Here is a 26,255-nt window from a genome sequence, read left to right on the forward strand (position 1 = left end):
AGTTGATAAATTTACATTTATTTAAAGTTGTGTGTGTGTGGGGGGGGGATTGTTTGTTTATTTTGTTATACAACAAATATTTAAAAGCGAGATGAGAAGAGAAATTAATGAATAAAGTAGTGAACATTGAACTAAGGGCATATTTATATATTGACATGGTACTTAAGGTCTACATGAAAAATCTGTTGAGTTTTAATTGTTTTTCATTTCCTGATGTTTTACTCCTTGTGTTTTTCAGGTTTATGATTTGTTGTGATAGATGTGAGGAGTGGTTTCATGGTGACTGTGTGGGTATTTCTGAGGCTCGAGGGCGGCTTTTGGAAAGGAATGGTGAGGACTATATTTGTCCAAACTGCACCATTCTGCAGGGACAGGATGAGACTGTTTCAGAAACAGACCAACAGGAGGCTAAAGAAAGGCAAGTAAATGTGGATGGCACAGAATTCACGAGCATAGGAACAGTTGAACAAAAGTCTGTTGAGGACCAAGGAATCAAGGGTAGGATTGAAAAAGCTGCAAATCCAAGTGGGAAGAAAAAACTCAAGATATTTCAACCTGTAAGTATTTTTTAAAATTCCTACTTATACTTTGTTTATATTTGAGCAAATTGGTTACTTATTTCTGTAGACCTCCTGTGTTTGTTTATTRAAACTAAAAATGAAGTTCAACAGTCATTAAGTATAATAATCTAGCAGAGGTTTATTTATAGATTTTTTTCAGGGCAGTAGCTAGCTAAAACTGAGTTTCATTTTGAAATAAGAGGTTTACAGGTTGCATGTGTTATAAGGAAATGTCCTACTACCTACATATTTACTACTWTGGAAATCTTTCCATTACATACTTAGAATTTTGGACTGGTTTATTCTTGCTTAAAAAAAAGACACATTCAATGACAGTGACATTTTTTACTTGGTATTGGTGAATTGCTGTGCTGAAATTAATTCCAGCCCTTGTTGCAACCTCTTGTCCTTCCTTCTCTTTGAAGTTCTAAATTTTGTCTCGATGCTCCTTCAATTTTTTAAAATAGAGAATTTTTTTAAATGCCTTGTGAAGCAATAACATTAAAATGTTTCTTTCAAATTGCTGCCGCTTCTGGCACGGAGTGTAGAAGAAGCTTATATTCTGCAATATCTGCAATATCAATTTTATGCCTGATAGAAAATACAGGCAGAAAAGCTCTTCAGTTGAATGTGTACAGGTTTAAAAACTTTATATCACAGTGATTGACTTTGTACTGTTAAAGTTACTGTAGTAATGCTGATAATTTAGTATGTCTTGAACACTGTAGTTTGCAAATTTGCTGTCAGGATACTGCAGCTGTTGATATTTTTGTTCATTGATTGTTTATTAGTGCCCAGGTTTTAAACTTTGGAATCAGCACAAGAGTCAGCCTTGCAAGTTTGAGCATAAACTGCTGCTTGGAGATTTTTTTTCTATTAGTGTAGTGTATTTTTTACTAAGTATCAAATAACAAATAAGTATCTTTAAAAAAGTTTACTTAAATTCCAAGGCTATCTGTATCAGTAAGGTAAGTGTGCTGACCATGTRAATCAGGACATTAAATGAGCCTAATACAGGAGTAATTAATGTACTAAGTTAGATATTTAAGAAAAASTTCTCAAAGTCAAACCTAGTTTCCAAGGCAACTGTTATGTACCCTTTTCATACCTCCAATTTTTCTGTTGAATTTAATCTGCAGTTCACTTGTAGTGTTAGTTTTAAATTGTGCTCCTGAATATCTCCCAAGTCCTCTCTGATGTCAACATTTAAACATGTTACTTGAATGTGGTTGGCATTTTTCCTTTAGTAAAAGAAAAACATGTRATTATCTTCAATTAACTCATCACCTCTTAAAAGAGTATTACTTGTATTTTAAATGAATCTTTTGGCATTGGGTAAAATTATAAAACAACTCTCCTTGTATCTGACAAATGACAGTAATTTGGGGGAGAACTGAACCATCAAGTCTGCAGTTTAGTCCATGCTGTCTCACATTTCAGAAAAGATTCTTCTAAAGCTTATTTAAACAAGCACCTCTGAATCTGTGCATAATCACCCCTTCTGGGYAAAAAGATCATTGGTATTTAGCATGTTGAAAATACTCAGTTACCCTGACTGAAGGGTCTGAATACTCAGCTTATCACTTAAGTTCCCTCTGTCAGTGTGTTCTCTTACACCAGTGTTCAGAGCACTTTAAGAGCACTCCTTGTTGCTGTCAGTGCAGCATCCACTGCAGCAGTCTTGGTCTGTGGTTAAAGCTCCTAGGATTGTATAGCTACAAACATCAACCATGAGGCATTTTATCATCAGCTTGAGTAATTGCCTTTAATTAAAGACAATTCAGCTGCCTGAGCTATGAGGTGCTTCCTAGGAAATGGATTTTTTTCCTTTGCATTTCTCAATTAAAGTGTTTACATAAATAAAATGTTCTAATTCTGRTTATTGTTTACATAAAATGTTAAATATTCTAAAGCATAATCTTTTCTTTTCATGGGGAAATCCAGCACAAAAGCACCAGTTTCATCAGATCACAGCACCTAATGCTGTCTTACTGATTTTTGATAGAAGAAAAAAAAAAGTATTTGAATAGCTTCTTTTTATGGAAATTCTGCTGGTAGAGCTGTTACTTTTGGTAATCACAAATTGCTATTCATCAGTAGGAGAAAGCCTGTCTTAAAGACACAATACTTTGGGGAATTAGCTTAGTTATATACAACACTTCTATGAATAATTGAAAAGAAGGAGCAAGAAAGATTAATGGCATAATCTTTCTTGTGATATGTTGGAGTCTAAAGAACTTCCAGTATTTCTTGTCTTTGAAGTAACGCTTAATTTTAACATTGAAGTGCTTTGTATAAAAGACTTTAAATTGAGAAGTGAAGGAAAAGAAAATAATGGATTTACATATGTGAACTTCTTGTTCAACCTATAATAAATATTATAGGTTTGGGGCAGAGCACCAAAATAATGCACCTGTGTGCTTGTACGTGTTGAAAGTTTAGGAAACTAGYCTCCTTTAATTCACTGCCAGCAGACCATCCGTTTTGGAGTACAAAGGTACTCTAAAAACATTTTTGTCTTTGTGTGGCAAGACTGAAATCCTTAAATTTGTATGGGTTGGTTGTAAGTAGCTGTTTCTGGCATCTCAAGATGCCAGAAACAGCTACTTTTTTTCTTCTGTTTGAAGTTCAAACTCGTTCTTCTTCCATCTTCAGGTACCTGAAGCTCCTGGTGCATCAAAGTGCATAGGTCCTGGCTGCTTTAATGTGGCTCAGCCTGATTCTGTGTATTGCAGCAATGACTGCATTCTCAAACATGCTGCAGCSACTATGAAATTTCTAAGTTCAGGCAAAGATGCAAAACCAAAACTTAAAGAGAAGATCAAACCAAAATCTGAAAAACCTGCTGTGCCAAAATCTCAACCACAGGTAAGCCTGTACTCTTAATTCTGAGCAGTTTTACAGACATAGTTATCCTGAAGGACAGGGACTTGTTTCTGTGCCCTTGTTTTTGAGACAGAAACAAAATGACAAAATTCTGCATCAGATTGTGCTGTTTTTTCCCTTTCTTCTCATATTAAGAACATACTTAATTCTTTTGAGTATAAAATATTTTCCTTTACGGCACTTTGTCATATCATTTCATTTTTTTTAAATTGGTCCTAAATACAGATGAGTTTCTGAAAGGATTTTCTGCATAGCAGCATACTCTTTTTTGAATTTTTTTTGTCATAATTAGGAATTCTTGTGAATTAATACATCATTGCATCATGTATACATTTGGAGAAGCAAGAAGATTGCAACTAAATAAAAAAAAACCCTTTTGTTCTTCAGCTTCTGCTTTTGAAACAACTGAAAAATAGTTTTTCAAACAAACAAAAAACTTTGATAAATACACTTTTATTGAGAGGATTTCCTTACTATACTATCATTAGGAAGTTGCAATGTATTATTTGAGCTTTAGAGACTGGATTAGAAATTACATAATTTCAAGTATGTTTATCAACTTCCTGTAAACTAAATTTATTTACATAGGCCTGTATTTGTAAAAATATGCTTATGATGCATATTATTAATTAAGCTTCTTTTAACTATGCAGGCAAGCACTAAGCCTCTCTTGATCCCGAAGAGACCACTTCCTGAGAAAAAAGAGGGGAACGTGAAGAAGACTATTCTGACAACGGTCAAGACTGAGGCAAATCCTCAACCTGTTGCTAAAGAGCCAGCATCAGAAAACTGCACACCATCCTGGGCAAGCGATCATAATTACAATGCAGTAAAGCCAGAAAAGACTGCTGCCATTTCATCTTCACTGTTGTTCAAATGTATGTATCGCATAGGGATATTCCTGAATAATCATTTAAATTTTCTTTGAATACCCATCCGTTCTTGGCTCTGCAAGATCTAGGGAGTTTAGGTTTGTTTTTTTCCCTAAATGGCACCAAGCTTCCTATCTCCACCTTCAAAGATTCATACATACAGATGCACACAAATGGGAGACACTTTTCAAAGTTTTATTCGTTTTACATGATAGATCTAAGATTTAGTTAGAGCCTGTCAATCTACCTCGCTGATTTCTGGATGCAAAGGTCCTGATTTAAGCTTTAATTTTTTTCCTACAAAGGCAACGACTGTTACTGATTTAGAAAAGGTGAGTATTGATACACTTGTGTTAAGCTTAACAAAAAGGTTGCACAGAGTGCACCCTGTATCAGCAATTGATTGTACTAATCTGAATTGTATTTTTGTAATTTAGATTTGGCACCTGCCTCTCAGGTCTTGCATTTTCATTGCTAGTGCTGAGAAGGAAATCTTCAGTGTGGTATCCAACAATACTTTACACTTCTGCAAACAGCTTTTAACTGTCAAGTGTATCAAGTTCTTCTTCTTGCTGCTTTTCTTCCTTACCATGGGATAATTTAAGGACCATTCTTTAAAGCTGGGGGGGAGGCAGTGCCTTTATTTTTTTTCTTTCTATTTGTATATGTTCATACCTCACACATTATTCACACAAAGAAGGACACATCTTAATCTGCCTAGTATTAGGCAGATATATTGCCTTGCATATTTTTGCAGGTTTTGAAATAGCATCCTTGTAACTCATGGAAAGGTAAGTAAATGCTGCTTTGTAGTCTGAACAACCCTTTCTGGTAATGACATGATTTTCATTGCTTCCAGATGAGTAGTTTTGTAGTGCAGTGATGGAGCTTCAATTGAAGTTTTGCTTTTCCCATATACAATACACATGACCTAGTTTCTAATGCTTTCTCACTTCAGGTATTGTAAATTCAGAAGTTCAGTTCTCCCACCTTTCTTTACCACATATTATCTAGTTTTCACTTTATTTTCAGAAATTTACCTAGTTATTAAACACTTTATAAATCAGTAATTTTATATATGAATCTATAACAATATAGATTWATTTGGGAATAAGATTTTTGAATAGGATAGTTTTAAAGTGTTTAGGGAGCACAAACTACCCTAAATTGCTCAGTTTATTATTGTAGTGCATATTAGAYTTACTAAGCATTTTATTTGTATTTGCCCACATGAAATAATTATCAGTTAAGTGTTCTCTGTATATTCTACTGAGACCTTTAGATCTATAGACTTAATATATGTTTATTAAGGCCCTTTGCCCCATATAGTAAACACTTAAACCAATTAATTTTTATAAATTTTCGTTTTAAACTTTTAAAATTGTTTAGCTTTTTAATCAGAAAATCCTAGCATTTTAAACTTAAAAATGAAAAGCTCCAAATGAAATTACCCATCCTTATTTTGCATGTCAAACTTGTATCGCATTCTTTGTCTCAATGTAGCTATATATACATAGCTTAACTATATCCTTAAAATCTYGTAATTAGTATAGTTTATTTTTTCTACGAGATCAAAATACAGGTTGGGAGGGTGATTTTTGTTTTAGGCACGTAATTACTTTTAAATGGTACATCACTGGAGGTTAAACAGACTTCATCAATTACTGTAGAAAATTAGATTCCTCTAATAGGAATAGTTGGTGAGAAATCTGTGTATACTAGATTATAGTATTGAATATGAAACAACCTAGTTTGCGTGATGAAGAATTCTCATATGAAATGAGAGGAAGAACTGCAGAAAGCTGTTACTAAGGTAAGTTCTACTAATCTATAGGGGGCTTTGTGCTTTTATGAAGTTATGAGAATTTTTTTGTTTGTGAAAAAGATAATCCTGCTTTTGGCTGGATAGGTTTAATCTGTAATCTTTCTCAGAAGCTGCTGTTGCATCTTCTCTGGAGTATTCTACAAAACTTTATTTAGAATTTTTTGATGTTTGAAATATAGACACRTGGCATTGTGAAAATTGGTGAGTCTTCTGACTTCAGATATCTGGGTTAGACCTAWAAGTGTGAACTAGCCTGCAGAGAAGAAGAAACACCTTGAACAGGCAAAATGTAATCTGGCTTAGATCCTCATTTTAGAATGAGGTGACTAGCTCTTTACTAATACCCACTTCTGAACATGGATTATAAGAGGCATTTAAGTTAAGATGTCTAGGTGTCTTGTATTTGGGCTAAAGTTCTCCTTGAGGGAGTGAAGAACAAGATCTTTCCRTATTTAATATTCCTAAATACCACCTGTGTTCTGCGTTGCTTACATTGCTTCTGCAAATCCTTCTTTACGTGACTAAGTGCACATAAGACCCTTCAGGAATTAAGGGCAGGGGCATAAGTTAATGGCCCTGCTTGAGATCTTGTGCACTAAAACCTGAAGCCTGGTTATTGGTTTACACTAACACCTTGATGTTCCCAGTGAAAAAGATCCTGTTTATTATTTTTAATGGTTTAATTACTAAGTGTGGACATATCTTGGTTCTTTATCTATGTATTTTCACTAAACAAAAATACTGTAGCCAGTATTTGAACCTCATAGTTCAAATTGAGCATGCATTGCATTCTGTCTTTGAAAAATATGGCCTCTAGTTTCATTAGAGAAATTGGTACTCATTTAGTGTACAGTGCTCAACTTCAATATAGAGTTTCAAAAGTTACCCTTAGCTTTCAGATGTGGGTTGTTGAGGTTTAGGAGCCCCCAGTGTGGTGGTTCAGGGACTCAAGATGTGACATAAGGCTTGAATTTGTCATATTGAGCCAGTGTTAAGCCACAGTGCTTGGGAACCTGGCTAAGGAGTTGTAAATTTGTTAACAAATCAAAATAGACTCATTTAACCAAAAGTAAATTTACTTTTATCTGTGAGGGGAACCCAAAAATTACTTGTGAAGCACTTTCATTTCATAAGAGTCCAAAATACTTAAATCTTGCCCTTCAAAATATTTGACTTTAGAAATAAGGAACCAGGAAGGCAGTTAATGTCAAGTGCTTTTTGACTCTAATGAGAASGTTTACGATTTTATATTTAACCTAATTAATATTATGCATTGCATTTTTAAGAAATAAAATAGAAATAAAATTTCTATGAAGAAAAAATATATTGTTGCTGCTGCCCCAGGGAGCTTCTTCTTCTCTTTCCAGYTAATTAGCTAATTACTGAAAAAGTGAATTTACAAAACAGAAAATAGTACAGAGAAGATTTGATACAACCAGATTCTGGACAAAAATGCCACTAATGAACAGCAAGTGTCATTAATGGTGGCTAGTAAGCACCAAAAGTAGGATGCTCAGAAAAATTTGGCATTATTGACTTAAAAGACAACACAAAACACTTGTACCTGTAGAATCAGCACGATTGCTTGCCATTTCACAGGAAAACCAATTGCATTGCTTCACTACCAGTTCAAAAAAAACCAGTATGTCAAAGGAAACCTCTTCATCTGGGTGAAGGAACACTTCACACTTCTTTCCTTTTTTCCCCCATGTAGAAATCTCAGCTGTGCTTGGACTGCCTGCTAGTACCAAGGTGTATCAGCAATCTTGAGCATTTATGTGTCTGAAGAACTTCAGTCAGGTCTTCTGACTATTAGAAGAGTGACGGGTGTGGAGTGGATTTTGTCTTTCCCTCCTCCCCTCCCTGTTTTTGCACTCTTTAATTGCCAAGTAGAAGTCGAGAGCAAATACTTCACCAGCTGTAGAACAGACGATAAACCCAAGGGAAGGGAAGAAGATAAAGGTTTGCAGTATCCTGGTGTTTAGGACAGGCAGCCACAGGGAGATTGAGTATACTTAAAGATCTGCAAAAGCTGCATTTATTGATGAAAGCAACTAAATGCATGGGATAGTGAAGAGATTTTATAAGATAGAAATAACACACTAAGTAGACTTCTTGCTGCTGTCTTGGGGGTAGAGTGTCAGGAGTTAAATGCAGATTTGTGCTGATAGAGAACCAACACACTTATTTACTTAGCTGTAGATAGTTATATGGGTATCTTTTCCTGATAATATCAATGTTGGTAGTAGCATTTCACAGAAATTGTTGATGAGTGGGACTGCAGAGGGGAAGGGGTTATCTCGAGGAGATGAGGATTCACGCTGCAACCTGCAGAGCAGAGTTCAGSAGCGGCTGCTTTCTGCTGCCACCCTCCGGCAAGTGAGGCGCCTGGCTTGGCGCGCGCCAGCCCTGCTTTTACAGTTTGTTTTGGTACCGCCTTTCCTTTTTCTTCATATTTTTTTTTCCCCTGCAGCTCAACTTTTCAACATCCAAGATCTGTTCACAAAGTGAAGAGCGTTTGCTTTAACATTATATAATTACAGGACTGCTCCATTTCTACATTCCCCTAAGAACATTTAGAAGCTTTGTCGAGGGATTGTATGATTTATAGCCTAGTCATTTGTGTAGTTCTTCAGTGATTTCACACAGATGATTTTATATATATATATATATATGTAGAGAGAGAGAGATAGCTATATAGTATATAGAATGTAGATAGAATAGCAAGTCAGGGAAAAACAGACAACACACCACTGTGGTGCAGGAGAAAAATACATTGTACTCAAGACTGACTTATGGCTTCGGATATAGGTGAGAGTAGGAATGAGAGAATGAAAGTTTAAAGCTGTAAATACTGTTGTGARAAGATGCAGCCTTCTCTGTACACAAACCAGTACCTAATTAGTACTTCTCTCCAGGCAAAGTTTATTATCAGCTTAAGTTGTGACTCTTGAAGTTAAGTTGTGACTGACTGTACAGTGTTTATGGATCTTCTGGTTCAGCTTGACTACTAGAAAAGTAGTTAACCTAACCTGGGGAATTCGTTTTTAACTCTTGAATGTACTTACCTGCAGAGATTGATTGTAGCTGAACCTGTYGCCGTTATTTTAGTTGGAGTGCTTCCCAACAAGATAAACTAGTCAGTGCTGAGTTCCATACAGTTTTGTGGAACTTGCTTTATGCTGTAGTCTGCAAAGTGGGCCTATACTAAAGGCATTAAGCATTGAATGGTACCTGGGGAATACAGGAAACTATTTTTTCGCCTTCATCTGTGGCAAGTTACTGCTGTATACTTAGGCCTAGACTTAACCGTTTGTAATTAGGAGTTTTCAAAAAGGCTGCTGAGCATCAAATGATGGTCGGAATACCTCAGATGATTCTGCYAGAGCTCCTGAAAAATCCATGCCGGAGACCTGCCACAGAGCACAGGAGTGTGTGGCTAGTGCAGCTCCAGTGCTGGCGAGGACGGCAGGGCTGACCCAGGAGCTCCTGGGGGACCCAGCGCCTGGCTCTGCCATGAGGCCAGTAGTGGCTGCTGGAGCCCATGTCCCCTGGGACCCAGCCTATTAAGAGGAGCAGTGGGATCCTTGGGGAGCGATTCTCACCTTCCTGGGAACTGCTGGAGCTCCCTTCCTCCGCTCTCCAGGTATGTTACACATGTCCTGTGGCTCTCAGCCACGTGAAGATATTTGCTGTGTCTTGGGTTAGGAAAGTGGTCCCTGCTCGTAGCATGTTCCATGTATTGCCTCCCAAGCACCTGGCAGCCGCGTGGCACTTGGACCACAAAACGCCCGTGCTGTTATCCTGGTGGGGGTTTGATGGAGTCTAAAAGAGCTGCCCTGAGGGGAAGGGATGGGGAGGGGAGAAATTTGGTACAACTTCTGAATGCGATATCGCTTTTAGGGTGGTTGTCTCTTGTCATCAAAACTGAAAGTGATGAAAGTTTGATTAAAAAAGAAAAAAAAAAAGACTCACCACCCTCTACTGCTGTTTTGCTTTCTTTTACTAATATGACGTTAGTTCTTTGAACTTCCTCACTTGCCTGAATAGCCAGTGCAAAAGGTCGTTCACTGCTAGTGCCCAAATAAAAAGGGTTTTTATTGAGGTGAACCCTTTGGAGTCAAGTTTTGCTGCCGATCTTGGTGCTGACGGGTCGCTGTGGCTGGTCTGTCCTGACCTTGGAAGCTGAAGATGGCCTGTCCCTGCAAGCAATGATGATACCAACCCTGAAATGCTTCTGAAAAATAAGGAGCCTGTTTTGTTACAGTGGACACTGCTGTTGTTTCCCTCAGGAGGGGAATAGTTGCCAGAGAGAGCCTACCTACTGTGAGGAGATAAATCACCATAGATTTGTGTAGTTTTAAAACAGCAAAAGCTTTGCCTGTGTGTGCACTGCAGGTTGTGTGAGTATCACTGTGTGAACTTGACAAAAATCACCCCTGCAGGAAAGGCTGTTGTCTTGGGATTTCTTAAACCAATTAACTTTAAAACCAGATTTACCTTCTCTGTGTGCCTGGTGGTGGCTTGGCACACATAATGCACCTGAAATGTGAGCTGCTTTTTGTAGTGCAGAGTAGAATGGGTAGAAGCCTTTCAAGGGAAGCGGTAGGGCAGGAGGCACACCTCCTAAACACTAGCTAGTGTTTAATAATAAAAACTATTGATTTGGGCTTGAAAGCAGAAACTGACCCGGACTTCCACGTTGTTGCATAGACCATTAACAGTAAGAACTAACATTGAAACCTCTCCGAGAACAGTTCGGCGTTCTTAAATTGTTTAGAATTAATGCTGAGTTGTCTTTGTGGGGAATGGCCAAAAGGCTGGCAAAAGCAGGCTTCAGGAAAGCAGCAACCGCGGCCACGGAGGCGAAGCGGCTCCAAGCTACACCTCACCTTCGCAGCCTTGGGCACTGCGTGCTCGGTGCCACCAGAGGGTGCTCGGTGGCACCTGCCGCGCTTGACGCTTGGACAAGTTTCTGAGGCCCGGAGGTGTCAGGCTTGCGTCCCCGCACGGTGACCGTGCAAGGGCTACTCTTGAGGAGCTGCTCTGAACTGGTAAGTAGCTTCCCATTGTGGGGTGCTTTGTACCTGGCATCTGCAGCCTCGGCATCCGCACCCATGCTTTGGGTTGTATTTTCGAGTCAACGTTCACTTTTACAGAACTTGGTGGAAAGTTCTCTAGCGGCCTCTGCGTTGGGGTGGGAGGGTTAGTTTAAGTGTTAATTATTCCTGTCGCTAATCATCATGCGGAAAGTGCTCGTACCACAGCTGCGTCGTGCGACGTATAGGACCTCCTGAGGTTGAGTGGCACAGGGAAGCTGTTCCTGAAAGCCACTWGGTTTAGCTGAGGCATTCTGCCCATCATTTGCTTACAGTTTTGTGAAGACAACTGKTTTTTTGGTAAATTCCTGCTGTAGGCAAACACCGTGCAGTATTTCTTGAAGCAAAAAGATTGTCCCTTTTTTTTTTTACCATGATATGTGTGACAATGGGCTGTCCTCACCTGCTGTAAGGTGCAGGCCGGAGAGCTGCAGCATGCCGACGTCGTGGCCTGGAGGAGCCGGCGGCACAGCTACCCGCATCTGCGCAAGGAGGAGCAGCAGGACCACGCGACGCAGTGCGGAGTGCCAGCCAGTGCCAGGTGGCACCCGAAGTGCTGGTGATCTCTTGTGATTCCAACCTAATTGCTGCTTCCGTCGGCCCATTCACACTATCGCATTCATATCAGATCTTACAGGGCTTGCAGGGCAGTGCTCTTTCCCTGTTTCCTTGCCTTGGAAGTTAGCTCTCTCCAAGGAACACTGGTACTGAGTTCCGACAAGCCCTTACACAGACTTTTTTGGATACTTTCTGACCSTTATCTTTACCCTTCTAGAAGGGCAGAGCTACACTAGTGTAGTTAATGTTTCCTCTAATTTTGGCATCTGCAGTCGAAAGACACCAAGCGCTTTTAAGAGTAATAAGCRAGCCACTTTAAAAGGTAGATAGATCTCTAGCTGTTATATGCCACTAGAGTTTTATTGTATATATTGCAGAATTTTACTAAAATKACTTTTCTAATTTCCAAATACTGACTAGCCAAGGTGTTCTATTCTCTCAAGGTAGAGACTCAAAATACCTGTTAGAATACCTGCCTGGTTCAGCAATTTTCACATGTCAGTCTTATATGTTCACTAGCCTCAGAGGTCTGATGACCTGACATGTTAGCTGAGTGGTGCCCCACTCCGTTAGCTAAATGCTCACAGTGTAAAAGCGCTGTGCAAGCCAAGTGAGATGCGCCTGTCAACCAGTTTTCCCCACACACCTCCTTAAGGAAGTTGTAGCATGGAAAGAAATCTGCGGAAAGTGTAGACGGGGTGGGGGGACACTTGGAAACTTTGGCAGCATTRAGATACTAGAGGCAATAGCATAAGACTATTCATAGACTTAAAACTAAGTTTCTCATTTCTGTGGTTAAACTTCTAAATTAGTAGTATGTAAGAACCATCTTGCACGATTGCAAGAAATTTTTCTTAATCCTTAATAGTGTTCTGAGCTGTTAGTTTTGATATTTCTCATTCAGAAGATGTTCTGAAAAGAATCGTGCCTGAGAAACTCCTCATTGCGAAAGGATTTCATGCATAACTGCATACAGGTTATCTACAGCACATGTTAAATCCTTCAGCTTTGGCTAGAGCAAGATGTTCAAGAGCTTGCATTGCGCTATATTTTGGGAAATTTTAAACACAGCAACAGGAATAGCAGACTCTGGATGTTTAAAAACTGCAATAGCTAGATAATATCACCAGCAAAATAACCCATTCACAAATAAGATAATTTAAATTGAGACAATTTCAATTGGTGTGTGGTGTTTGGGGAGGGAGGAGGTGATGTTTTTCTAAAGTTACTATTCTGAAGTAAGGAAGATGACAGGGGAGGGGACAAGTGAAAGAACTAGGATGGAGTTGTCTGCTCCTTAGAAATATTTTGGGGAGTTTCTAGGAAGAACAAAGTTTCCTTCTGATAATTTCCCAGTTGGTGGTGAAAAACCCAACCTCCCCATGTAGGTGAGACTCTGCTATGAGTGTGTCCTTCCAGTACTTCACACAACAGCAAACAGTACTATACTGTGAAAACCATCCTCAAATTAGCCTCAACCACCATACTACAATCCTAAAACATTAATGTTGAGAGCCATGAAAGTGAAGTATTAACTTAGCTAACAAGCATCCCAAAAGCTGATACTGTAACACGGTAGACAAGGTGCAGTTATAGTGTCTTCCCCCTTACAGAATTACATTCCTTTCTGCATGTTACATTATTTGGCTTGACTTTAAATGGGAATTTCCTTAAGGGAAGGGTTCTGTACCCATTTGACAGTGGGAAAGATCATAGTTAAGTCTGCGGTGGACATCCTATAGGAATGCTGTAAAGGAATTAAAAGGAATGGAGGTTTTTCYGCCTGAGGATTTGTCTCTGGGTCTCACTGTGGGCATGAGGTGACTCTTTAGCTCCAGCTGTACCTCAGTCTCTCAGGCCCATTCCTCTCTCCAGGGATCAAGAGTCCTGTTGGTGTCGTCCTCCTCCTAAGCAGTGCACGGGACAGAATGGGGAAAGGGGACTTGCTTTCTACCTATTTGACTATCCTAACATCAAGCAAGAGGCACTGTACCTGTGTGTTGAGAAGCGCTGGARTAGAAGCACCAAGTTCTGCCTCTTAGACTGATCTATATTCTGTGGTGGGACTGTACCTGTTAGGCTGGATAAACCATCCTTCTGGGAATATGTTTATATTTTTATTTTCTCATTGGTGTGAGAATTTCTAGCATCAGTGCACTGGAGCCGCAACTGAAAGAAGTGGAAACCTTGCAGCACGAAGCACAGTGGCCTCTGTGTTTGCAATAGGCAGTGACTGCGCCCTCTCCTCCAAGCGAGACATCCCGCTCTGAGAAAACTTCTCTACCTCTGTATGTCTCCTCAGTTTGCTCACTGACTCTACCATGTATTCTGAAGTGAAATTCCACACATGTAGCTGGCTTGCTGCTCCTGGGGAAAATACCCATTGCAGCAATTTTATGTGTGTCAGAAGGTGTAATGCATGGGATGTGGTTTCACCTTGTAGCCGGGTCAGTCGAAGCTGCTGCCAGAAGAGGCAGTCCCACTCCAACCTCCTCCTTTGGCTGTGTCYTCCTGCCCTCCCCTGCTTTGCACCCAACACCTTGGAACCACAGAGCAGAGCTGGTTATCTGGCTGGTCCGGCAGAAGACTAATCCTGTCAACTGAAAACATAAAYGTGGTGGGACAAAAATTTTGGTGTCCCTCTTCTCCCTGGTATAAATAATCCCCTGTCAAGATAGGATTTCTTTTTAGGATTGAGTTCATTTGCTGATTAGGAAGGGTTATGTGCATGTGTAGGATTTTAAGGGCCCTGATACCTTGTCAGAACGGGTACCCCATTTCACTGTGTCTTCCAAATACAGTAGTGTAATATCCTCTTAAATTTGAGGAAAATGGTTGGTAGGCCTTTTTGAGACCCTGAGTAACCTGTATACACTGGGGTTGGTCATTAGGACRCAAAACATGAACTGTAGGAGGAGTTCTGTAATCAAGTACTATCACATAGAGAGTTCTAGTTGGTATAAAACGTTACTGTGGTTTACTGAATTGATCAATTTTCATGGGGCTTTGGAAATACTTGCATACTTTCTGGTGACTGCTGAAATGCAGAATTACGTGCCTTTCTAAGTAGTCATAATGCCAACTTGCAGAATAATGGATGCTTCTATATCTGTTCTGCTGGACCCTTACTTCAATTTACTCCCTAAAAATATAAAAATTGTCTATATAATAAAGCAGGGAAGGGAATGGAAATAATTTTTGCAGCCTTGTCAGTGGAGAACTTCTGGATATTTGTTTTCTCCTTATTCAAAGCTATTAAAGTAATTTAGCTTTTTGCCTGTTAAGTGTCAGGGTGTCTAATTTGGCCAAGTCAAAACATCAAGAATGGCACCTGGTCTCCCTATCGTTTTTATACTTGAAAGCAATATATCCTTGTTATTGGTGAAATCATCCTGACAAGTAGTAGAGGGTTAGTAGTAGACTGTGGGGAGGGGAGAAACATGAGAAGACTCTGTGTGTCATACTAACGTGTCTTTAGCTCAGGTTCAATCTGTGACAGTAACCAGAAAACCAAAAATTATCTAGGGAGCAATATGGGAATAGTGTGAGCAAGATCATTTTATTCTACTTCATGGCAAATTCTTGACATTCTTTGAAATTACTTAATGGAGGATGGTAGGTTTTTTGTTTTACATTTCACGCATTTTGATCTCGAGAAAAGATCAGGAAGATGTCCCCATGAAATACAATTTTAGGAAAAAAAAAAGGTATTAAGTAGTAGTTGTCAATTTTTTGCATTCTTCTTGTGTTCCAGCATAGAAGTACAAGTAGAACATTGCTCTTTAGTTATCTTAGCACCACTTTGTGTACTTGTGGCAAAGCTTCTGGCAGTGAGAGACAATTTAAGGGAGTTAGGAGCTTGTTTGTGTAAAATGAGCAATTTTCCCTGCTGAAAGCATATGCAAACAGTCCAAATATACTGGAGCTTTACCTAGAGAGAAAGGTTAAGCTGTTGCATGGGTTGCCTTTTCTTTCTTTGTCTTGTTATTACTGAATTATTCCTGTACATGCCAGAAGGTGGACAAGTGAAATGCAGTTCAAAGAAATCATTATTTTGAAAGTCTTGTGCAAGTAGAACTACATCACATACCGAAAACTGGAGCCTTTACTTTGCATACTTGTATTTTCTTGTATATGCAAGTAAATGCATACTTTGCATTTTCTTGTATACTATATATTTTATTCACTTAATGATGGAAAAAAATGTTTGATTTGAATAGCAAATTTGGATCTTGTGAATGGAATAGTTTGAGAATGATGGGAGTTAGGTGGCCATAGTCTGAGCAACGATTGTAATGATTAATCTAGAATTTAGCTAGGTACTGAATGGGAAGTTCTAGTAATAGTTTATAGTAACATCAGTATGATAATCATGCTAGTAATAATTGGCTTTGAAAATTAGTCCAAGGATGTTAATGTTTTTATATTTGATTCCATTTAAAAAAAAGTCTTCTCTAGACTTTTGTTTTTAATCTTAATAATGCTGAGCTCTAGTCATATATTAATTCCAATTTGTATTCATGGACTTTACTCAGCTCAGGTATTGTAATAAACTGGCTCTGTAAGTTGCTCTGAAATTTTTCTCTGCTAAGGTGACTTGCATTGACCCTGAAATTCCTCTCGAGAATCTTTGAAGGTGGTGCCTTTTTCAGTTTTATTGCATAACTTGGGAAGAAATTTTAAACTTGTGCTGAAATGAAGATGTTTTAAACGTTTCGGTTAGCTTTGGCGAAGATCTCTCTGGAGAGATTCTCTGAAGATGTTATTTCTTCGACTTTTCTTTATAGATTGGTACCTAGCCGTCATTAATAGAAAGTCATTTACTATTTAAATAGAGCAATAACTGTGTTACATTTTTCCATTCTTAACACTGATGTTAAAAGAACTTTAACATTGGTGTTAAGCTTTTAATGGTGTTTGTTCTTTTCTTTTTCTATTATCATTAATAGCTCATAAGGAAGAGAAGAAGAATGAAGGTAAAGTAGGAGAACCTTCACCAGCACTGAAGAAAGCTGTAGCTTCAGCATCTACAATGGAGAAACAGGCATCTTCACTCACCAAAAATCTTGCTTCAAAGAAGCCTCCATCCTTTTCTAGCACATCACTAAGTAAACAACCAGTTAAACCTTCTGCTGGAAGTGTAAAAGTTGCAATTCCAAAGAAAGGTTGGCCTCCATCAGGCAATGTTTCTTCCAAACATTCTTCTCTTCCTCCTGCTTCATCGGTTTCTAAAAAACCAGCTGCATCTTCCAGTCTGGGTGGAGGCCTCAAAAAGCCTTCACTGTCTTCCACATCTCCTGCAGCTGGAAGTAGCCAAGTAAGAGCATCCGTGAGCCCTAGCCAGTCACAGCCCAACTCTCAGATTCGACAGAATATTCGACGGTCCCTCAAAGAAATTTTATGGAAGAGGTGGGATTTCAAAGCATTTGTTTTATATAGAAAGCTACAGCTGGAAATAAACGTTTAGACTGAGCAGTTTTGTTTAACTCGGGACAATGGGATATTGTGAATGAAATTTGTGGTATTTCAGGTTTATATAAGGGGGAAAAAAAGTCCCCATTCCAAATGATAGTCCATTTGAAAACTCCTTAAGTAGGAAGCCACCCTGTCCTGGTCATATCACAACAATTATAGTTTRAAGAGGTAAATCATGGCATAGAAACATTTATTTGCATATGTTCCCCAGTTAGAGTACATCATGGTAGAAGGTCAGAGGCTTGCTGAGGTACAGATCTACTTCTTCCCCCTTTTAAAATAGAAAAGAAAATCTTTTAAGCGGACAAGCTAAAGTCAAAACACAGAATGCCCTGTCCAGGTTGTTAAAGCTATCGGCAGCCCTCAGGGCTTCCGAAGTGCCTCTTAAATGGAATTGCAGCTCACAGTTGGGAATCCAGGAATGAAGATTAACTGCTTAGGCATCCTATGGAGTTTGTGACAGAGAAACCCCCAATTTCAGTGCCCTGAGCAAGAGCGCTTGGCCGTAAAGGCTGGCAGCAGTTCATAAAACCTGTTTTCCATGGCTACCTATGGAGACCAGAGAGAAGATGCTGGAGTTCCAGGTCCTGTGATAGAATTTGGCTTTGAGATTTTTTTTTAAAGGATTCTCTGGATCCTTGTTGATGTGGAAAGTCAGCTGCCTTCTCTGCAAAGGGCACCTTCCCTTTGTCTGTCCTCTGCTGTTTCCTGGGGGATATTGATGGACCAGCTCTGAAATCCTTAGCTTGGCCTTCTGGCTGCAATGCAGCTATCGCTGTAGGTAAAACATCATGTGATTTCAAAGGTTTGCTAGCTGTTGTTTAAAAAATAAATGGCTCTATTAGAGGAAAAAGTAAATATTGTTTTAATATTTACTATGTAGTACTGGGAAAAAAAAAAGTTCTGTGTGAAATCTTGAGTATCCCAATACTAAACCTACAACAGATATAAATAAGTAGTCCTGTTTAATTCTATTTTATGCATGTTTTATTTACAATTTGTATAGTTGAATTTATGAGATAGTGCTTAGTGGAATAATAATATTTTGGGGGGGGTTCTGTTTGTTTTTAAACAGAGTCAATGATAGTGATGATCTGGTCATGACAGAGAGCGAAGTAGGGAGAATAGCACTCAATATTGAAAAGGAGATGTTTAATTTGTTCCAAGTTACGGACAACCGCTACAAGAGTAAATACCGTAGCATCATGTTCAATCTCAAGGACCCTAAAAATCAGGTTTGGAATTTCCTTTAAAAATTAAACGTGCTTAATTAGACAATTTCTTTTTAATGGTATCTAACAAACCCATATCAGTATTTTAGAGTTTTTCAGATAAAGATTTATTAATTTTGCTGTAAAACATTATTCTAAAGCTATTCATATCTTCAAAAAATTTAAAAAATTGAAAAAGTACAGATATTTTGCTTGAAATACTTATTTGCAGAATGTTAATTTAAAAAATAAATGGAGATTTTACTTGTTTCTCCTCCTGTAGCATTCTGGATGTAACATCCAACATATTGGATGYTACTTATGTATGTAATCACATTTAACTTTTAAAAGAAAGAAAATGGATGCAGATGAAAACATTGACTAGTGAAGACTTGAAACTATGTTCTTTCTGTAATTCCTAGAATAGATATGAAACAGGGAGGGGCTGTTTAGTCTCCAAAATTCCTATCCAGTTATATGTCAGAATTATTTTTAGTAATGGGGATTTGGCTGTTGTTTTCTTGCTGCTGCACCTTTTCCTCCTTGCTTATGATTAGTTGGTGTTTTAATAGGAAATTAAGAAATTGGAAAAGATTTTCTCTTCTGTACTGTAGATAATAGTTATCTAAGCAGGTTTTCTTTGGCATAACAACATAGTGTGTTTTGTTTTCAGGGACTTTTTCACCGTGTTCTTCGTGAGGAAATTTCACTGTCAAAGCTGGTGAGAATGAAACCAGAAGAACTTCTGTCTAAAGAACTATCTGTATGGAAAGAGAAACCAAGCAAAGCAGTAAGTAGTACAGTTTTCCAGYATGTCTGTAAATATGAATTAAGGGCGAGTTTAACAACCCTTGTCATTTCCCACATTATGTTTATATACCATTCCAATCAACTGCTAATAAATTTCAGTGACCGAACTGTTTCTGCACTACTAGCAAATACGGAGATAACAGATAATAAAGTGCACAATAGTACTATAAAATAAATAAGCAGATTTCTTTTACCAAGCTTTCTTATTTATCTCAGATGGCAGAGTCAAGAAATAAACCTCATGAAGTCAAGAAACCAGTTGTAAAACGAGAACATGTGTCAGAAATGAATATGGAAGATTCTCCACCACTGTCTGATTCTGACGTAAGTATTAGGAATTGCTCCAGCATGAAAGCGTCAGGAAAGATAAATGGTAATCAGGACTATATGCTTTTATCAGAAGTGAGATTGTTTCATCAAACTAAAAGGTGCCAATAGGTGCTATGAAGGTTTTCCTTTTAGTTTGAAGGAGCACAAGTAAACAATGGACATATATACTTTTGAAAAATCTCATGCTTTATCAGGCCTCTTTTTCTTGATGTATATAGAGAAAACTCTTATTTCTGACTATTAGCTGTCCTTAGCTTTTTTTTTGCTCTTTCTCCAAAATAGTARTATCACTATTTATTATACTGAGGAAGCATTTAGTACAATAGTATTTACTTCAGAGCATACTGGGTTAAAAGGAGGGCAGATTTAAATTAAGCACTCTTTATCTTATGTGCTACATGTCTACCACCAATAAAGGAGAAATAATGTTTCAGAATTTCATACTGATTTTTAAAAATGCTTCTCAAGGGAGAAAGTGTTTTTGTCATGCTTTTAAGTAGCAAACAGTTTCCAAAGTATTTTATTCTAGTTGAAACTGATGATCAACTAGAATGTTTTTTGTGTATGTGTTCACTTTTAGGAGCAGCAAGAGTCAGCCCGAAATGCACCTGATTTGAACAGTGCTCCTTCCCTGGATGTTTTTAGCAGTATGTTGAAGGATACGACAAGTCAGCATCGAGCCCATCTTTTTGACCTGAACTGCAAAATCTGCACAGGTATCTACAGTGCTGACTGTACAAAGTAAAAGAATTGTTATGTTAAGGGCCTTATCTATCTGTCTGTTTTTCTCTTCAACATATTTTATCACTGAAACCAGTAATAATCAAAAACTTTTAAAATGAATTTATAGGTCAGATTTCAGCATCTGAAGATGAACCACCATCAAAGAAAGTAAAACTAGTGGCTTCTGCTAAAAAGGCAGACTCAAAATCAAAACCAGAAGCTCAGCCAAAGCATGAAGGTTCCACAGCAACCTTAGAGCCAGCCAAAGAGGCCATCTCTGAGRACACAGCAGAACCTGAAGTTGGAGCTGTAGCAGAATCCGTTTCTCAGTCAAGCTTAGAAAGAAATTACGTTCCTGCAGCACCAGCCCATAACAGTGTGGATTCCTCTTTACCTGAAGAAGCCTCTGCTTTCCCTGCCACTTGCACAGGAGGAGTTGTCACAACAGTAACAGTTTCTGGCAGGGACCCTCGGACAGCAGTGAGCGGCTCCTCAGCCATTACCACGGCAGTGCTGCGTCCTGCATCGGACAAGGTTTCCGTGGGGGAAGCAAAACAGGAAGTGTCAAAACCAGTCGTGACTGTCCCCAAGTCCATATTAACCAAACCAGCCTCCTCTCCAGATCCGAGATACTTGTCGGTTGCTCATTCACCCAATATCAAGTGCGTATATTTAATAAGACAAACTACTAAATTGTGCTCGTCCTCAAGGTCTTGGTGTTGCTGTGTGGTTGTGTGCACTTGCATGAGTGTACATCTCAGTCTGTCCCAAAACTCTGATACCTAAACATGAAACGACAGTTAAAAGAYTTGTGTTTGTATCCCTTAACATGATAATCTTCAGATGCATGTTTTTGACTCTTTTAGTGGAAGATATGTTAATTCAGATTAGTTTACTGTAAATCAGAATCACAATATTTGTAGTGCTGTAGAGTCAAGATCACAAATAGTTATAGTATTAGCCTAATCTTATTTAAAAAAAAATCCTAAAATCATATCTCTTAGCATCATCCTTTTATCTCTCCACACCTTTGATTTTATTTTCAGTTGCTCCTTACTTTTTTCACTGATATGCACTTAATGGAAAACATTGACAAGACATTTAGTAAAAATTCTGTTATGTGATTAAAATACAGTAATTGGATAAGGGAGGGAAAATAAGGGAGGGGAAGATAGTGATCATAGTTGATAACCTTTCATTCTGGGTTTGTTTTGCAGTGTTGCAGAGTCACGCTCACCTCAAGATGGAGATACYTCTCTCTTTCTCTCTCGTCTTAACACCATTTGGAAAGGATTTATCAACATGCAAAGCGTSGCCAAATTTGTCACTAAAGCATATCCTGTCTCCGGGTGTTTTGAGTACCTTAGTGAGGTTAGAACTAATGTGTTTATGCATTTAGAATAAACCTATACTGCAGTTCCTATTACTCTAATGATTGCAAGCATTGATATATTGTTGTATTGGGATTTTAACAGTGCTAAATGGCACCCCTTTAGTAATAAGAAACATAGTTAAAAAAAAAAAAAAAAAAAGGCTTTTAAAAAATTCCTCACAAATTTATAATGTCTTTTAATATGTCTGTACACGTATTAGTGTCTTACAGGAACAATAGCTGTGTTTCAACTTCACTCTTTGAAAAGAGGTCTTAAAAGCCGTAATTAAAACAGTTATCTTTGAACCAATATCATAAATTAGCCTGCTCTAACACTAGGTGAATCACTGATGTGATTTAGTAAAAAAGTTTGTGAGGCCATTCATTAAAAACAAATATTATTGTCCTTTTATAAAATTCAAAAAAGAAAAAAAGAAAAAAGACACAGTTGGGTGGCTATTTTATTGAGAGTGCATTCAAATAATCTGGTAGTCTAAAAGCATATACTAAAACACAGAGAATTTTATTTTTCTCTTGAAAGTACATATTATGGGACTGTGAAGTCTGGTTTCATACGTTTGTTTAAGAACTTTTAAATTGTAAAATGAGTGATTCTTCATTGGCTTTGCTAAAAAGGAATTCACTGTCCTGATGACAGGAATCTAACTGGAATTCTTGTTGCCCGTAGTCATGATTGCATAACTGCCTGATAATCTGAAAGTATGCGGAAAATCATGTACTACAAATAGTGACTTTCCTATCAAAACAAAGCGGAGAAATGTATTTAGCTGATGGGTGAACAAAAGTACTTGCTGCTATCTTTGTCTGGAATTGCCTTCTCTGTTTTAACTCCGCTCTTACCCTTCTGGTAGGGTGCCATAATTAGTCACCTTGAAATAAGCTGTGTGAATTAGAGAAGAGGGTGTATGAAAGCTTATTAAAATATAACACTCCACTAGGCTACTGGGATGGGGCAGTCTGCACTGCTTTTACACTAGTCTCTCTGCACTTTTCTCACACTACCCTGTAATACTTCTCGTTTAGGATTTACCAGATACAATTCATATTGGTGGGAGGATCTCACCGAAGACAGTCTGGGATTACGTTGGCAAACTCAAATCTTCACTTTCTAAGGTATTCACTTAAAATCCTTTGCAAAATCTAGCAGAAAAATACAATGATTTAAAATAAGAGCTCTTTATAATATAAATGAAACAGCAAGCTCCCACCACCTCTTACGTGCTTAAAATTTATCTTTTTTTTAGTATGTTTGTCTACTGACCTGAAAATCATCTTGGTCTCTTCCCTGTACAATGACTTACTCTTATTATTTATCCAGTTATAAAAATTGAACCTAATATATTTATTCAGTACGGTAAATGTAAACCTAGGTTTAAAAAAGTAGAAATAGATTCTACTATTTCAAACAATTTAAAAGTGAAAAAGGAAGCACACTGTGCAAATAAAATCATGAAACTAAGAATTTTCCATTTCTTTCATATTAAATCAAATATTCAGGGCCTCAAGATGTGGTACAGGATACACATGTATTTCTGCTGAACTTAATTCTGTTGTAGAATTACAGATTGAACATTATTCTCTGAAACCTAAAATAGCAATTTGAAAACATAGTTGGATTGGTAAAATTGTATAGAGTGATTTTTTTTCCTCTCCCCACAACACCACTACCCCGCAGAATTTTCCAACTATCACTTTATTTGGTGGAGTGTTACARGTTGACTTTTGCCATTTTGTTTTTGTATTCCAGGAGTTATGTTTGATTCGTTTCCATCCTGCAACAGAAGAGGAAGAAGTTGCCTATATCTCTCTCTACTCCTATTTTAGCAGTCGTGGTCGTTTTGGTGTTGTAGCTAATAACAACAGACATGTCAAGGACCTCTACCTGATCCCACTGAGTGCTAAGGACCCAATTCCCTCCAAACTCTTGCCTTTTGAGGGACCAGGTAAGCACAAAACAGGGGAGGTTAAATGATAGGTAAAATCATGGAAAAGAATCAGTYAGAGATAAAGTATCTTTTAGTGTTCAGTGTAAGTATTTTTTAAATTATGTTAAAAAAATTTTTAAAGTATGTCAATAAGGAATAAGTTAACACACAACTCTGCATCAAGATAAATCTGTCCAAAACACGACAAGCTCTACACTGCAGTGTAAAGCAAGTGGGAAGCTCTTTAGCCAGCAAAGGAGTGCATATCTACAAAGGGAAAAACTCTTCTGATTTCATTGTCAGGTATGATGTCATGTGTGCAAATACACTTGCACAAGGTGTTTGAAAATATTATGTTCTGTTGGAGGAAACTAGGCAAAGCACTGAATTCCGAAAATAGGGTTGTTTAAAATAAATAAAATCCRTTCTCCACTGGGTCAGTAGGTGGCAGAAAATAGTTGACATTGCTGGATTATATTACAGTCATACAACCTTAATAAAATTACCAATAGCAGTGTTTGAGTTAAGTTTCCTCCATGGGTGTGCTTGAACATGGTGACAGAAGAATTGGGAGTGAATTCAACCATCAAACACACATTTCTGCTGCAGAATTTGAGGTCGTCACCATCTGYGGGTGCAGGAGGTACATATTCTTAGTTTCCAAACAAGTTTTTGCTTAGTAAAAGAATGAGGAGMCGAAGAATTACAGGTAACAATGAGGTTCATATTTTATTGTTATAGTAATGAGTTGCACTATATTTAGAAGTGGGTACAGAAGACACAGTGAGCTGGTGTTCCTGAGAAGCTGACTGACCTCTGCTTCCCAACAGAAGTCCAGGATGAAATTCAACAAAAGATTCTCAGAGCTTAAGTTCAGAAGGGCCACATTTTGGTGTATAGGAATTTGTCTTGACAGTTTGATCTTACTGAGTTGGAAAAAAGTTAGGAGAAAAAAAGTTTCTCTTAAGGGAATTACTTAGGAGAAACATAGGTGTCATTTGCAGGCCTTATCCATGGAGGCAGATTTTCTGAGTCAGTTTTTCAAACTGAAATGAACATCTGTAGGCAAAAAGGATTAAAGGATAGCAGTAGATACGAGGTTCCAAAGGCAGAGAGGACATATGTTTTAAAAGACTGATAAAAGACCCGCTTAGTCTTCTGCCATCAATTCACACATGGAAGCTTTTGGAGAAGTATTTGCCTCGTAGTTGTGTGAAGTGATGTTCGGCTTTAAAGCTGGAATGCAGTATAAGGTGGAAAAAAAAAAAATCAGGTAAGCTGCTTTTCTGTGTGCATGCATTGAAACCACAGCACAAAAGACATGTAATCCATACTTTTAAATGCTATCTGATGGAATTTCCTGCTCTTCTTACATAATCAATAAAAATATTTTATGGAAAGTGGTCATTGTCTCCTTAAATTTGTGTACCTTCAAATAGAGGTTAGCAAGAACACAGTAATGATAGACTAGATAGTGAAGGTGTCTTTGTAAATACGACTGACCAGGGTGGGAGGGAGGCACAGCCAACCCTGTCGCGCCGTAAACCCTCCTTGGAAGGTATTCCAGATGTATCAAGCAGTTCCATCAGGTAAATAGGAATTCTTTTTTTCTGATGGACTGGATTTGAAACRCAGCTGAGGGGTCCTGAACTGCTGTAGTATCCAGGAGCTCTACAGAAAAACTGGAACATAGGTGTTTGTAGAACTGCGGAATCCTTCCATTGCCGCTTTTATACTTAAAATAGCTGAGATAATTATTTGTGGATTTACTTGTCAGAGTATTTCATATACACACGTACTGTGTTATCTAGCACTTTTATCTAAATATCTCAAAGCAATTTGAAAAAGATCAGTCAGCCTTAATTGCCAATGGGAAAAACACAAATAGGAGTGATTTATTGAAGAATTTAGTAGCAAAGGAGTATGAAGGCATGAAATCTTTTCATGCTATTGAGAATACTCTTACAAATTGCAGCAAGTGGAGCAAAACAAGTGTAACTGTGTAGTATTAGCCTTTTTCCTCTTCTCAGCAGATATTATTGTGAAAATAAACAATAGTTAGAAAAACATGGCCTAAGGAGCACRTTTTTTTCTTTGCCAAATGTTGTATTCTGCAAATTTAGAATACAGCAGTGTTAGTGCTGGACATGATGTACATCCCTAAGTTAATTTCTTTAACTGATACTTGAATGATGGCACAAGTGCTTAAACAGCTGTGATAATGATTAAACAGTAGCTTCTTTTCATCTCTTTAAGTTGAAAAATATATACTGTAGTCAGGTGTGCTGTGCCATCAGTGTACAGAAATCTCCTGCGCTTCTATCTTTAACAGCACAGGGGATTTGTTACCACTTGTTGATGGTAAGGAGTGAAGATCTGGGTATTACAAAGATGTGGCCTTCAAATACACAACAGGATAGCTCTTCTTTAAATAACTTAGCACAGGGATTCAAAACTTTTGTTCAGTCACTGCTGTTCATTATATATATCCCGTGTGAGTTTTTTTGGAAATTATTTCAGTTATTCAGTATTTGAGATCTATGTGTCTAATCACATTTATTAATCATATGTCACTTGAGACAGTACTT

The 26,255-nt window shown here is 37.9% G+C and overlaps 1 protein-coding gene across 1 annotated transcript in view; it reads left to right on the forward strand.

Moving 5' to 3' along the window:
- DIDO1 (death inducer-obliterator 1) overlaps window positions 1–26,255 on the forward strand; it is a 36,857-nt gene that overhangs the window by 4,918 nt on the left and 5,684 nt on the right. The window contains exons 5-16 of the mRNA XM_026042272.1: window positions 239–557; window positions 3,216–3,428; window positions 4,099–4,324; window positions 16,750–17,209; window positions 18,351–18,510; window positions 19,160–19,276; window positions 19,513–19,620; window positions 20,207–20,342; window positions 20,477–21,011; window positions 21,567–21,720; window positions 22,766–22,855; window positions 23,490–23,685. Of these exons, the coding sequence (XP_025898057.1) occupies window positions 239–557; window positions 3,216–3,428; window positions 4,099–4,324; window positions 16,750–17,209; window positions 18,351–18,510; window positions 19,160–19,276; window positions 19,513–19,620; window positions 20,207–20,342; window positions 20,477–21,011; window positions 21,567–21,720; window positions 22,766–22,855; window positions 23,490–23,685 (2,714 nt within the window). The remainder of the gene's footprint in view (window positions 1–238; window positions 558–3,215; window positions 3,429–4,098; window positions 4,325–16,749; window positions 17,210–18,350; window positions 18,511–19,159; window positions 19,277–19,512; window positions 19,621–20,206; window positions 20,343–20,476; window positions 21,012–21,566; window positions 21,721–22,765; window positions 22,856–23,489; window positions 23,686–26,255) is intronic.

The sequence above is a fragment of the Nothoprocta perdicaria genome, unplaced genomic scaffold (genome assembly GCF_003342845.1).
Source record: "Nothoprocta perdicaria isolate Ctin4 unplaced genomic scaffold, notPer1 scaffold_3, whole genome shotgun sequence".
NCBI lineage: Eukaryota > Metazoa > Chordata > Aves > Tinamiformes > Tinamidae > Nothoprocta > Nothoprocta perdicaria.